Genomic DNA, 14,476 nt, shown 5'->3' with positions numbered 1-14,476 from the left:
TATGTAATGAGCTAACACCAAAGATTTTAGGTCAGAGAGGGACATGATTTTGTGTATATATATATATATATATATGCATATATACATACATATACATACATATATATATATATATATATGTAATATAAAACAATACCAGGCTAGCCTCTCCAGGGTGATCAGATAAGTAAAAGCAGTGAGAATGGAGTTGGGGTGACTGATGGAGAGCCTTTTTCTGTCACACAGGGAGGAACACTATGAAGCCATAACCAAGACATGACCTTGGGAATGGGAAAGAAGGGACATTTTTTGACAGATTTATTGAGATTTATTTTGAGAAGTTTGAATGCTGAGATCCTCAAAGCTTGATAACTGTCTGAGTGTGGCAGGAAAGGGGGTGGGGTTCATAGTGATATTGTTCACAAGAGAAGCAGATGAAGAACTGATTCAGGGAAAACGAGATTCCCTTTGGGACGTTTACCTGTTGAACACCTATGGAATACCTAAATGGAAATGTGCAGCAGGCATTTGGCTTCTGTATCGGGAACTTAGGGAAAGAGTTTTGTGCTAAGTTTTGTGCTGTGAATCCTTCATGTATTGAAGTCAGTTGAAAGATGGATAGGCAGTAAATCAACCCGGAGAGGTTGAGGGTAATTGTATTGAGAATCCTAATGCATAATAGAAACAGGGATAAAGCTAGCTCCAGAAAATGATTTTGCAAGAGATGTCAGTGGGGAGCTGACTAAGATCTAGGAGGAAGTGGTATCATAGAACTCTTTACAATTCTTACCAAGTATTTTGTAATATTGAAATGATATTGAACATGTTACAGAAAATGGTGCCTTTTGATTGTTTGGAGTCTAGAGCAGGTGGTCCTCAGGGTGGATCACCTCCTCTTGTAGAGATCTGCCTGCATCAGAGGTCAAGAGAGTATGTTCTTCCCTCATTTGGCCCTAATTCTGGTAGGTCCTGATTCTTTACAGTCTAGCTGAAGGTTGTGACTATTTTTTAGTTTGATTTGGGGATAAAGTTTCTGTGTCTTTTTCCTTTGTTTTTAGAAAAAAAAATTATGGTAGAAATAAGTTTTCTCTGTAGTATTTAAATAGAAGTACCACGGTTCTTTAAAAAATTGGAGCCAAGTGGAAGAAAACATTTACAGCACTGTGTTTATTTTTTAATTTAACCCTGTTTAAGTTCATGCATTTTGACTATAGGTTTCTTTAGAGCAGAAGCAAGGCATATTTGTCTAAATGTCCCCAGGGCCCAACTCATAGCCTGACATATAGAAATGCTTGATAAATACTTATTTTGGTCTTCTTGTTCATGATTACATAGTTCCTTTGTTTTGAGAGCTTCCAGACTCTCTTGAATCTTCTTGCCTCTCAACATCTCATATCACTGAATGATGCCATTCATTATCTGAATTTTATTAATGCTATCCTCTCGAACTGTTTGAAGTTCAATATCTCCCCTCCCCCAAATGTTCAAGTGAAATAAGAATTGATTTAAGGCTGTGTATATGCCACAGCCTTTGAGAGTAGGAATCTAAATAGAGCCAGGCCTAAGGATATTGAGCTTGAGACAGAAAACTGAGACAGGATACTCCTGTTCCTCTTTTGCTTCTGCTAGGTCTCCTGTTTGTACTTCTCTTTGTTTTCACTCAATCTATTTCACATTTTTCTTTTGCAAAATTTCAAACATATACCATCATATAGAGTATAATAAAATGCATTCTTAACCTTTTTCACTGTAACTATACAGTGCCATAATTAGAGTCTTATTAATATTTCATCTGTTCTGCTTTACCAAGTTGTTCTATATTGGTCAGAATTAAGCTCAGATTAGGTAAAGAATCTACCTGCAATTTAGAAGACCTGGGTTTGATCCCTGGGTTGGGAAGATCCTCTGGAGAAGGGAATGGCTACCCATTCCAGTGTTATTGCCTGGAGAATTCCAGGGACAGAGGAGCCTGGTGGGCTACAGTCCATGGAGTCACAAAGGGTTGGACACAACTGAATAGCTGATGCTTTTACTTCACTTTCAGGTTATGTTAGATTCCTTGTCTCCCCTCTGGGAGACAGAATTAGCCTAAGGAAGTCATGGACTCTGTGAGAACTGAGGTGATGATCAGATGAGAGGGTCCTGGGTCACTGTTTTGTCTTCCTCTTCTGCACCAGGAATGACATTAACCTCTCTGAGTGGCTTATTGCATGCTTTGCAAAAGAAGTAACTTTGGGAACTTCATGGACTGAAAAAAGTCTATGCTGTGTTTCCATTTGGATAATTCTCTATTTGGTATTTTGAGCTTCTCAACAAAATATGAATCTTCTTGCTGCTATTCCCTTATAGTGTTCTTTTCTATGATTATTGCTAGAGGATGATAGGATTTCATAGGTATCCCATTCTAGGTTCAACTCTTCACTTTTTCACAGCTCTACAAATGTAGTGATTTTCATAACTGGCAGGAGGTGGTGGAAGCATCAGTGACATTTGCTCATTCTCCTAATATACGCAGAAATATTTCCTGTTTCTTGACAGTAAAACTAGGATTCCATTTTTCAGAAGTTTTGCTGTTCGTAGCATTTATAAAGTAAGAAATAAAATAAAATCTTTTAGAGTAGAGGAAACATTTTACAAGGAGAAGAAATGAAAGATCTGAATTTATCACCCTATTTCTATACTCTGTGTATTGCATCTGAGCTATTTTCTTCTTTGGTTTTTCTCTGTGCTATTTATACTCCCCTTATGAAAATAAACTGGGTCTTACCTAATGAAAGTTTTTTGTAAATCTAATAATTCACAAATATCTTATTTCCTGGTGGGAAGGAATCTGCATGTAAAAACTTTCTTTATCATTTAAACCTTTTTGTTGGCTTAAAGTCAGAGCTGTATTATGTATGTGTATGTTCTTAGTATATAAATTGTGCTTGAGTTCATTAAGGTGAGCCATTGTTTTGTTTTCACCAGCCTTTGCTTTTCTGAAAGCGTTGTATCATTTCCTTTCTTTGATTCAGGGAATCAGCAGTCTCTTCAGTTCTTTAAAAGTGGTGCGTCTCTTGAGACTGGGCCGTGTTGCCAGGAAACTGGACCACTACCTGGAGTATGGAGCCGCCGTCCTTGTGCTCCTGGTTTGTGTGTTTGGACTAGTTGCTCACTGGCTGGCCTGCATATGGTACAGCATTGGGGACTACGAGGTCATCGACGAAGTCACGAACACCATCCAAATAGACAGTTGGCTCTACCAGCTGGCCTTGAGCATTGGGACTCCATATCGGTACAACACCAGTGCAGGGATGTGGGAAGGAGGACCCAGCAAGGATTCCCTGTATGTATCCTCTCTCTACTTTACCATGACAAGCCTTACAACCATAGGATTTGGAAACATAGCTCCTACCACAGATGTGGAGAAGATGTTTTCAGTGGCCATGATGATGGTTGGCTGTAAGTATCTTTTCTTTTTTTAAGTATTATTGTTGGCAGCTCTCCAGCTCCAATCTTGGATAGAAGTAAAATGAAACTACTTTGTCTTCAGAAGGATATTCAATCCATTTCATTTACCTTGCTTTAATTTTTATTCAGCCTTAGAAAAGAGAAATGCAAACTGATATATATTTTACTCTTTAGGATGTATTAGCACCTGAAAAACAGTATGAATGGAGTGATAAAAAAATCAGAATGGTATCTCTTTGATTTAATTCTGTTTATAGCATTGTACCCAGCATAGCTATTTCTAAAGGAAGAGCAACATCAAGAAAAACAGTGTCTGGCATGTTCCATAGGTTTTGTTGGCAGTGCTTTAAATTCTGAAAAGTAGACAGGATGTGATGTGAGATAGCCTATTTAGAAAATGTTTTAGTTAATAGTCTTATGTAGGTTTGTACAGTTTAGACTAATAAAAGTGTTTATAAATCTAGTCTTCATTACAGAATTCTAGGTGGAATATATGCCAATATGAGAGAATGAAAGGATTAGTAATTGTCAGTGCATTCGGCAATGATGAATGTGTCTAGGATGAGGCATGCAGACCTGAGTACTAAATGACTTGATGATGTTCTTGGGAGTAGGATGCTTCTCTACAGGAGTGAAGGACCAGGTATTCTATCACCACCATCAGACTGAGATTGGACAATACAGGAGATCAAAACGTTAAGGAAATATATACAAAAGAAGCTGTTGAAAAAGGAGATTTTGAGGGGGACTTCACCACCATATACACCATGTGTCGCATTGACTTGGATGATTTATCCAAGCCTAGTTCTGAGACCTTCAGGACTGAAGTTATGATTAGTGTTACTATGTAGCCTCTGGGTCATGTTAATTGTTTTTGGTCTAAGCCATCCTTTTTGAGATTCCATGTTATACAATTTTATATTTTGACATTAATGGGTGATGAACAGGGAGGCCTGGCGTGCTGCAGTTCATGGGGTTGTAAAGAGTCGGACACGACTGAGCAACTGAACTGAACTGAACTGAATGGGAAAAATGTTAGAGTCTAGGAATGTCAGTTGATTTGTGAAAGGTCAGTATATTGGGTCTAAACAAGGTAATTTGCAGAGTTCAGAATGTCTGCAAGTTATTGGACACTGATGTTAACAGTGTTTTGTTTTCCATACTCTTTTAATTGGGTACAGAAACAAGAACACACAGGTTCTCTTTGCTGCTTAAAAGTATGAGAGGTAGAGTGTCAGTTCCAAGGGATGTTTGCTCCACAGGCTTTTAGGAGGAAAATGTTCTCACAAGAGATCTTGATGATCTCTTAATTGAACTGCTGCCTACATACCGAAAGTGATAAGATGTATTGGCAGAAGAGGTGCTTTATAAATTCAGAAGACAACATTTTGTCAGATGTAGTATTTATTATTATACTACTTTTTAATATTTATATAATGCATTTTGCCTTATACTTGAGCATGGTTAAGTAGAAAAAGAATTCATTTTGAAGTAATTATAGATTCACTGAAATTTGCAAAGATCGTCTAGTGGAAGGGAAGGATAAGACAAATTGGGAGAGTAAGAGTGACATTTATACACTGTGTGTGTTACGTAGGTAGATGGTGGGAACCTGCTGTATAGATCAGGGAGCTCGGTTTGGTGCTCTGTGATAACCTAGAGGAATGGGATGTGGGGGTCGGGAGGTGGGAAGGAGGCTCAAGAGGGAGGGGATGTGTGTATACGTACGGCTGGTTCTTTTTGTATAACAGAAACAAACACAACATTGTAAAGAAATTTAACTCCAGTTTTCTTTTTTTGTTTTAGTTAAATTTCTTTACAATGTTGTGTTTGTTTCTGTTAGAGCCTCCTTCCCACCTCCCTACCCCTTCTGGGCATACACACCAAGGAAACCAGATCTGAAAGAGACACATGCACCCCAGTGTTCACTGAAGCACTGTTTATAATAGCCAGGACATGGAAGCAACCTAGATGCCCATCAGCAGATGAATGGATAAGGAAGCTGTGGTACATATACACCATGGAATATTACTCAGCCATTAAAAAGAATACATTTGAATCAGTTCTAATGAGATGGGTGAAACTGGAGCCCATTATACAGAGTGAAGTAAGCCAGAAAGATAAAGACCAGATATACTAACGCATATATATGGAATTTAGAAAGATGGTAACAATAACCCTATATGCAAAACAGAAAAAGAGACACAGATGTACAGAACAGACTTTTGGACTCTGTGGGAAAAGGCGAGGATGGGATGTTTTGAGAGAACAGCATCGAAACATATATATTATCAAGGGTGAAACAGATCACCAGCCCAGGTTGGATGCATGAGACAAGTGCTTGGGGCTGGTGCACTGGGAAGACCCAGAGGGATGGGGTGGGGAGGGAGGTGGGAGGGGGAGTCAGGATGGGGAATACATGTAAACCCATGGCTGATTCATGTCAATGTATGGCAAAAACCACCACAATATTGTAAAGTAATTAGCCTCCAACTTATAAAAATAAATGGGGAAAAAAAAGAAAAAGAAATTTAACTCCCCCCCCCCAAAAAAAAAGATAGAATAGTGAGGACTTTTGTGCTCTTCCCTTAGTTTCCTACAATAGTTATATCTTATAGGGCTCTAGTACAACATCAACATTGGCTGTGATACAGTGTGTGGATAGCTCTGTGTTGTATTATCACATTTGTGGATTCCTGTAACCACCACTGATATCAAAACACAAAATTTTTCTGTTACCTCAAAGATCTCCTTCATGTCACACTCACCCCTTCCCCCAAGCCTCCCTAACCCTGGCAACTGCTGATCTGTTCTTTATCTATATAATTTTGTGATTTTGAAAATGTTACATAAGTGGAATCATGCAAAATGTGGTTTTCTGAAATTGGTCTTTTCCACTCAGCATAAGTCTCTCGAAATCCATCTAAGTGGTTGAATGTATTAATAGTTTGTTCCTTCTTATTCCTGAGCAGTATTTCATGGTTTGGATATATTGCTGCTTAATCATTCATCCATTGAAGGGCATTTTGATAATTTCCAGTTTTTGGTTATTATAATAAACAAATTCACTAAATTCATTGCTAAAGGGCTTTTGTGAAAAAGAACATTTTCAAAGTTTAGTTCTGAAGCAGTTGTGGAGAATAGCATACCTTGTTTGTGTATAGTTTTTTGTTTGGACATAACTTTTCAGTTCTCTGGGGTAAAAATCCAGAAAAGAGATTTCTTAGACAAGTAGTGTTCTGTTTTTAAAAAATAACTTGTCAAACTATTTATCAGAGTGGACATATTAACGTAGTTTAATTTTTCAACAAGACAATAACAGAAAAATAAAATCTATATACAGCTGAAGGACACTATTATTCACCTTGTTTCTCAGACCCCAAACCTGGGAATCATCTTAGATTCCTGTTTTTCTTATGTATTACATCTATTCATAACAAGTCTTGTTGACTTTACCATCAAAGTATATTTGATTATTTCTCCCCACTTCTGTAGCTTACCATCCAAGATCAACTAGTAATCTCCTATATGTTGCTCCTATTTTTACCCTTGATTCATAATCTCAACTCAGAAAGTAAGAACATATTGTTCCTGTGTTCAGAGTCTTCCAGTGTTTTACAATGCATGTAAAATAAAATCCTGATCCCCCACCCCTTCAATCAAAGCTTTAATCGTCTGGCCCTCACCTGCTTCTCTCACCTCACTTTTTACCATTCCCACTCTTGCTTGTCCTACTCAAACCATGCCAACCGTATTGCTGTACACGTCAGAAAACAGTACTGTCTCAGGCTCCTGTACTGCTTCCCCCACTGCTTATAACCCCCTCCCCTGACTTATGCCCCAATTCAGGCAGGTCGCCATTCAAACCATCTCTCCAGAAATTCTTCTCAGTGCTACCCACTGCCATGCCAATCACTCTTATTCTCTTCCCTTTAATCTATTCTTTATTGTATCTACAAGGCCTGAAACCATGTTTACTCTGTTTTCCTTTTCTTCAAAATGTAAACTCCATGACAGTATGGCCTTTGTTTTTTTTTTTTTTTGGTCTCTATATCAGTTCACTTCAGTCACTCAGTCGTGTCTGACTCTGTGACCCCATGAACCGCAGCACGCCAGGCCTCTCTGTCCATCACCAACTCCCAGAGTTTACCCAAACTCATGTCCATCAAGTTGGTGATGCCATCCAACCATCTCATCCTCCGCGGTCCCCTTCTCCTCCTGTCTCAATCTTTGCCAGCATCAGGGTCTTTTCAAATGAGTCAGCTCTTCGCATCAGGTGGCCAAAGTATTGGAGTTTCAGCTTCAACATCATATACTCTCTATATACTCAACTTCTAAACAGTTCTTAATGCTGTGCCCAATCAAAATTTGTTTGTATGATGAATGAAGTTGAAGATGTCCCTGATGATCATAATGAAAACCTCCAGTCCTTGAATCCACCCCATTTGGATCGCTGATGAACCCACATGCCAGAAGAATGCGCACTGAATTTTAGCCATGACTCCTTTGTGAAAGCCTGCTGAGCTCACCTGCATTGTGGGCCCGTGGTGGGGCGGCAGCTACTTCAGCTGGATTGCTGCTCTTGTTTTTTAGTTAAGTCCTGTCCGATTCTTTCATGACCTCATGGACTGTAGCCTGCCAGGCTCTTCTGTCCATGGGTTGTCCCAGCCTTAAGTTTCTCATGTGGCCTGATAATAAGTTCTGAGAGGTGAGGCAGTAGAATCACCAAGAACCATTTCTCCCACCGTAGTTTTTGTTTTCTACCAACTACCTTCTGAAACTAGCATCTCTAGAAATTTTCACATAGATTCAGTTGAGTTTTCAAAACTTCATTTAGTTCACTGTTGGCCTCCTTCTTCCCTAATTCATGTATAGCCAATTATATTGCTGTGTCAACATTTCTTTCTCCTGTCTCCTCTTCAGTTCCTGTCTTAATTTCAAGATGAAGATCTGGGCAAAAAGTGGATTCTTTTCCTTCTTGAGTTTCTGCTGTATCTCCTTTCAAACCTGAATAAACCAATTTCTGATATCTTTTGAGCTTGGTTTTCTTTTTGTGCCTCTGAAAAAAAATCCATCTTCTGTAGCCAGAGTGTTCCAAGGAGATGCCTTTTAATTTCCTTCTTAGTCCTTGGGTCTTTGGTAATTTCATGGCATGCTTCCTTTGAAACAACCCAAGAAGATGATTGAAAACTGTTAAGCGCCATGAAGTGTTACAGTAACTTCCCACAATTCCAAATCTTATTAGACACACGTGTACAAAATATCAGCCAAATCCAAATTTGGCTGTTGCAGCTGTTTGTGTTCTTAGCATAAGTTTTTTCCAATATAATTATTTTCCTGTGACAGCACCAAGGAAAACAGAGGAAAACAAACCTAGGAAGTGTTTTTAGAACCTAAGAAGTGTTATCAGCCTCAGACTTATCCAGAGATTGTATGCGTGTGTGTGTGTGTGTGTGTGTGTGTGTGTGTGTGTGTGTGTGTGTGTGATGGACAAGGGGAGGAAGGGAAGAAGGAGATAAAAAACAGGTTTGTGCTTTAAGTTGTGCTAGGATTCCAGTCAATCTGTGCTGGCTGCTTGAGAAGTACCACTTGTAACGTTATAACTCAATAACTGACAAAGATGTTTTTCAGAAGGTTGATGGAGATACCAACTGCCTATTTTCTGTTGAGAAAGTAATCACTACTTGTAAATGATAGATTCTTTTTTTCTGGAGAAAGCCACCTGAAACTTTTGTGCCTTCCAGCAAAGTTTAAAAATTTAAATGGCAGCAATTCCAGTTCCTAGAACCTTTCTGAACCTTCTTCTTTCTCTAATGGCCTGTCTTCTCAGACTCCTCAGTTCTTTCGCCTTGATGCTGAATTTTGTGAACTCTGTCCTGGACCACAGTCTCAAGATTCTCCTTGTTGATATCATAGTTTATGACCATGGCCTCCCTTCAACCCCAGGCACCTTCTGTTTCCTCTTGATACCTTCTGTGTCAGCAGTGTCCCAGGGTATTTCTCTTTTCTGCTACCTAGGGATTTCTTAGGCTTAAATCTAGTGTTCTTACCTTTGCTCCTGCTCAGATTCCAGATCTGGAAGGGTTGTTTCTTACATAGGTCTACTACCATTTGTTCTTTTTCTCAGGTTTATCTTTTCGGCTATGCTGTCTGCCTTGAGTGTACCCCTTGGTTCTGGTAGCAGCCATTACTACCCCATGATGGTCAGCTCCTCCTCATTCCTCTGTCTAATCATGAACGAACCTAACTACTCTGCTAATATTCACTAATCACCACTAAAGGGCTTTTGTGGAAAAGAGCATTTTCAAAGTTTAGTTCTGCAGTAGTTGTGAAGAATAGCATACCTTTTCTTTTTTAGATCAAGATGTGGGTAATCTCTGCCAATTTGCTCAGTAAATACTTAATGATGCCTTCCTTAAATGCTTTCTATTCCATTTCATTCACATAATCTTATTATTGAGCCCCTATTAACTTTCTTTTTCTGAAGATTAGCAGACTAATTTTGCTTTTCTATTCAGAAAACACCTTCGTATGCTAATGACTTGTTTTGATTGCTATAAAACAAAGAAATATGAGTTATAGAATTTTCTGATATAATTATCCTTTTTGCCTAATATTTTTATGGATCCTCTTTTAAAGATGTGTTAGGTAGTTAGAATAGAAAAAAGGACTCCAAAATGGCTGTGGCTAAAAGACAAAGAAGGGAAAAGCCCGTGAAAATAGAACAAAGGAAGGTCTGAGGACCATAGTAAGGACCTCAGGTAAAACAAACAGCCCTCTTGGCATCCTAATTTACATAGGGCAGGCTCAGGGGGAGGATAAAAACATGAAAAGAGGAGCCAAAATTGAGCCAGAGCTTCTCTTCTCTTTGCGTCTTTTGGGTCAGCCCACCCACAGGCCTCAAGGATGTATTTTCCTTTGCTTGCCAAATAAAACTGAGCTATAACACGGAGCTGTAACACTGGTCTGTCTGTCGCTTCAAATTTTTGCTGTGGCGAGACAGAACCAAGGAAATTACACACTCCCCTGACAGATGTATCAAGAAAACAATTGCTTAGCTCTTGCTTCATTACTAAATAATCACATAAATTGTGTTTTAGCTTATTACAACCATTGTAAAAAACTATACACTTGTGTTTTTCATTCAGTTCAGTTCAGTTGCTCAGTCGTGTCCGACTCTTTGCGACCCCATGAATCGCAGCACGCCAGGCCTCCCTGTCCATCACAAATTCCCAGAGTTTACTCAAACTCATGCCCATTGAGTCAGTGATGCCATCCAGCCATCTCATCCTCTGTCATCCCCTTCTCCTCCTACCCCCAATCCCTCCAAGCATCAGGGTCTTTTCCAATGAGTCAACTCTTCGCATGAGGTGGCCAAAGTATTGGAGTTTCAGCTTCAGCATCAGTCCTTCCAATGAATATTCAGGACTGATTTCTTTTAAGATTAACAGTTTTGATATCCTTGCAGTCCAAGGGACTCTCAAGAGTCTTCTCCAACACCACAGTTCAAAAGCATCAATTCTTCGGTGCTCAGCTTTCTTCACAGTTCAACTCTCACATCCATACATGACCACTGAAAAAACCATAGCCTTGACTAGACGGACCTTTGTTGGCAAAGTAATGTCTCTGCTTTTTAATATGCTATCTAGGTTGGTCATAACTTTCCTTCCAAAGAGTAAGCATCTTTTAATTTCATGGCTGCAGTCACCATCTGCAGTGATTTTAGAGCGCAAAAAAATAAAGTCTGACACTGTTTCCACTGTCTCCCCATCTATTTCCCATGCAGTGATGGGACCAGATGCCATGATCTTAGTTTTCTGAATGTTGAGCTTTAAGGCAACTTTTTCACTCTCCTCTTTCACTTTCATCAAGAGGCTTTTTAGTTCCTCTTCACTTTCTGCCATAAGGGTGGTGTCATCTGCATATCTGAGGTTATTGATATTTCTCCCGGCAACCTTAATTCCAGCTTGTGCTTCTTCCAGCCCAGCGTTTCTCATGATGTACTCTGCATATAAGTTAAATAAGCAGGGTGACAACATACAGCTTTGACATACTCTTTTTCCTGTTTGGAACCGGTCTGTTGTTCCATGTCCGGTTCTAACTGTTGCTTCCTGACCTGCATACAGGTTTCTCAAGAGGCAGGTCAGGTGGTCTGGTATTCCCATCTCCTTCAGAATTTTCCACAGTTTATTGTGATCCACACAGTCGAAGGCGTTGGCGTAGTCAGTAAAGCAGAAATAGATGTTTTTTTGGAACTCTCTTGCTTTTTCGATGATCCAGCAGATATTGGCAATTTGATCTCTGGTTCCTCTGCCTTTTCTAAAACCAGCTTGAACATCTGGAAGTTCACGGTTCATGTATTGCTGAAGCCTGGCTTGGAGAATTTTGAGCATTACTTTACTAGCATGTGAGATGAGTGCAATTGTGTGGTAGTTTGAGCATTCTTTGGGATTGCTTTTCTTAGGGATTGGAATGAAAATGGACCTTTTCCAGTCCTGTGGCCACTGCTGAGTTTTCCAAATTTGCTGGCATATTGAGTACAGCACTTTCACAGCGTCATGTTTCAGGATTTGAAATAGCTCAACTGGAATTCCATCACACCCACTAGCTTTGTTCGTAGTGATGCTTTCTAAGGCCCACTTGACTTCACATTCCAGGATGTCTGGCTCTAGGTGAGTGATCAAAAAGAAACACAAAATAAGAATGTTTTAGATAACTTTTTGCCATAAATTATGTTCAACCAAAAATTTGTTTTCATTTGCTTTGTTTTGTTTTAATATATTATAAAATGTTTTACATGTTAATAAACATGTTAACAGCCTATTTCGAAGAACTATAAATGCTTGAGTATTTATTTTATGTAAAAACAGTTTTCACTTTTTCCATTGTTGCCTGCTTAGTTGCCAATTGAAGCAGCCTGACTCATGGGGTCTATAATGATCAGAATCTGTCCTGGTAGGATGCCATGCAAAGTAAGTCTTTAAAAGTAAAACAAAGGAAAACAAAAACTACAAATGTGAAAACGGCCTGGGTTTAATTGGGAGAGAGGAAACCCAGTCATAACAATGCCACTGTAATTTGTAAATGGTCTGTAATTGATGATAGCTCCAACAGTCTAAGAACTTTCTATAATTGACTGGTATGGTTTATAATGCATCAGGCAAATGGTTTAACACTTTTAGAAGGATAGCAGGACCATCTGCCAGTGGGATATCTATAACAGGAAATTCAGATCTCCATGAAGGTAGTTAAGAGTCACCAGTGAGCACTTAGTTACACACTGGTCACTCAACATCACGCAGAGGAGACAGATGCCACACATATTCTCTAGTACATGGACTCATTTAGCACCCTCAGTGGAGTTCAGATAAAAGCCAATCTGAGAGTGTGGCGCTGCACTTACCCCGCTCCATAGGAAACAGAAATAAATGCAAGATGGTGAGACTCAGAGATTGTGAAAATATATTAATAGAATAAGCTGGAGCAAAGGTCTGTGTGACCTTGGATGGCTTTGGATCTCTTTGGATTTTAATTTTTTCAAGTGTAAATTGCAGAAATTGAAATAAATAACTTTTAAGGTCCTTTTCAATACTAACGTTCGATTTATCTGAGGTTCGGTTAGTATGGTTATGATCCTGTTCTTAGAATTGGACTGGTTATTGGAGATGAGGTTAATATGGAAAAAGAAGAGGTGTCACTTAAAAGTTTAGGACTTTGCATATACAGTGCATACTTTCTTTTTACAGAGAGTAAGATATGTCTTGTACAGAATATATTCAGTAAAGAGTTGAGAGGGAAGACTGCCAAGGAATATTATGGAGAAAAGAAATTAAGCTTTTGGAAAGAACAGCGTTTTACCCTATAGAATGTAGGCAGCTTGGAAGACTGAGAGACGTTTCCCTCAGGGTAAAGAAATGGGCCCAGGGAGAATGCCCAATGGGGGTTCTGAGGGATATTTGGTCTGAATAGATATCTAGTCAGGGTTAAAAGTTGTTAACCTTCTAAAAGGGTTAAGAGTTGTTACACTTCTCCAAAAGATTAAAAAATTTGTTTACAAATCTTAACATGAGACTTTAGGTGACACCGATATAATAATAAGTTATATGTTAAATTTTTTCTTTACTGTTGTGTTGTAGTTAGGACATAGAGTGTGGACATGCTGATTTTCATTTCTGGTTTTAGTTTAGCCAGATGGAGAGAGCTTTAAGCTTAATGTTTATTTTGGAAACTGGGTCAGTTCTTTGTATCTGCTTTACCCTTGCTTGTAAAAAAGACTTTTTTCTTCCCTTTTCTTTAATGAGCTTTAGTATCCCATGAAGAAACATATTTCGTGGAGCCCAAAGTTCAGGGTTATGGGCATCTTTTTTATGGTTTAGTAGTTTCAGATGTACAGTCCAGTAGATTGAAAACTGTTTGAAAACTGTCCTATTTGTCATGTGTTTAGTACAAAGTATTGTGCCTAGTTGATGAAAGTGAAAGTATTTGTTGCTCAGTTGTGTCTGACTCTTTGCAACACTATGTACCATAGCTGACCAGGCTCCTCTGTCCTTGGAATTCTCCAGGCAAGAGTACTGGGGTGGATAGCAATTCCTTTCTCCAGAGGATCTTCCCATCCCAGGTATTGCATCCAGGTCTCCTGCACTGCAGTCAGATTCTTTATTGTTTGAGTCAATAGGGAAGCCCTAGTTGGTAGATGTGCTCATTGAACATATGTTGAAAAAAAATTAATAAAAAAAGTTCACCTAGTTCAGTCTGAGGAATCCAGGAAGGTTTCTAGGAGGAATTGACTCTTGAGCTTAGGATGCAAAAACAAGTAGGTAAATGTGCAAGACTAAGGTACTTTTCAGGGAAAGGGAACTTATGTGAAAAAACAGGAATGAACTGACTTGACCTTTCTGCTGTTCTCTGAGTATTTCACTTTAGCTTGAGTAGAAAGCAGGAGGAAGGTGGGGAAGAAAGGTACCAAGATGCCAAAGGCCTTGTATAGTTTTAGAAGGATTTTGTCATTTTTGCTAATGGTTATGAGCTAAATAAGGATTTTATTCTT

At 39.0% G+C, this 14,476-nt stretch overlaps 1 protein-coding gene across 1 annotated transcript in view; it reads left to right on the top strand.

Moving 5' to 3' along the window:
- Positions 1-14,476, top strand: part of KCNH5 (potassium voltage-gated channel subfamily H member 5) — a 348,314-nt gene that overhangs the window by 86,538 nt on the left and 247,300 nt on the right. Inside the window, exon 7 of the mRNA XM_043472246.1 lies at positions 2,994-3,420. Within this exon, the coding sequence (XP_043328181.1) occupies positions 2,994-3,420 (427 nt within the window). The remainder of the gene's footprint in view (positions 1-2,993; positions 3,421-14,476) is intronic.

Source organism: Cervus canadensis, chromosome 6, assembly GCF_019320065.1.
Source record: "Cervus canadensis isolate Bull #8, Minnesota chromosome 6, ASM1932006v1, whole genome shotgun sequence".
NCBI lineage: Eukaryota > Metazoa > Chordata > Mammalia > Artiodactyla > Cervidae > Cervus > Cervus canadensis.
This window is presented reverse-complemented; position numbering and strand designations above follow the sequence as displayed.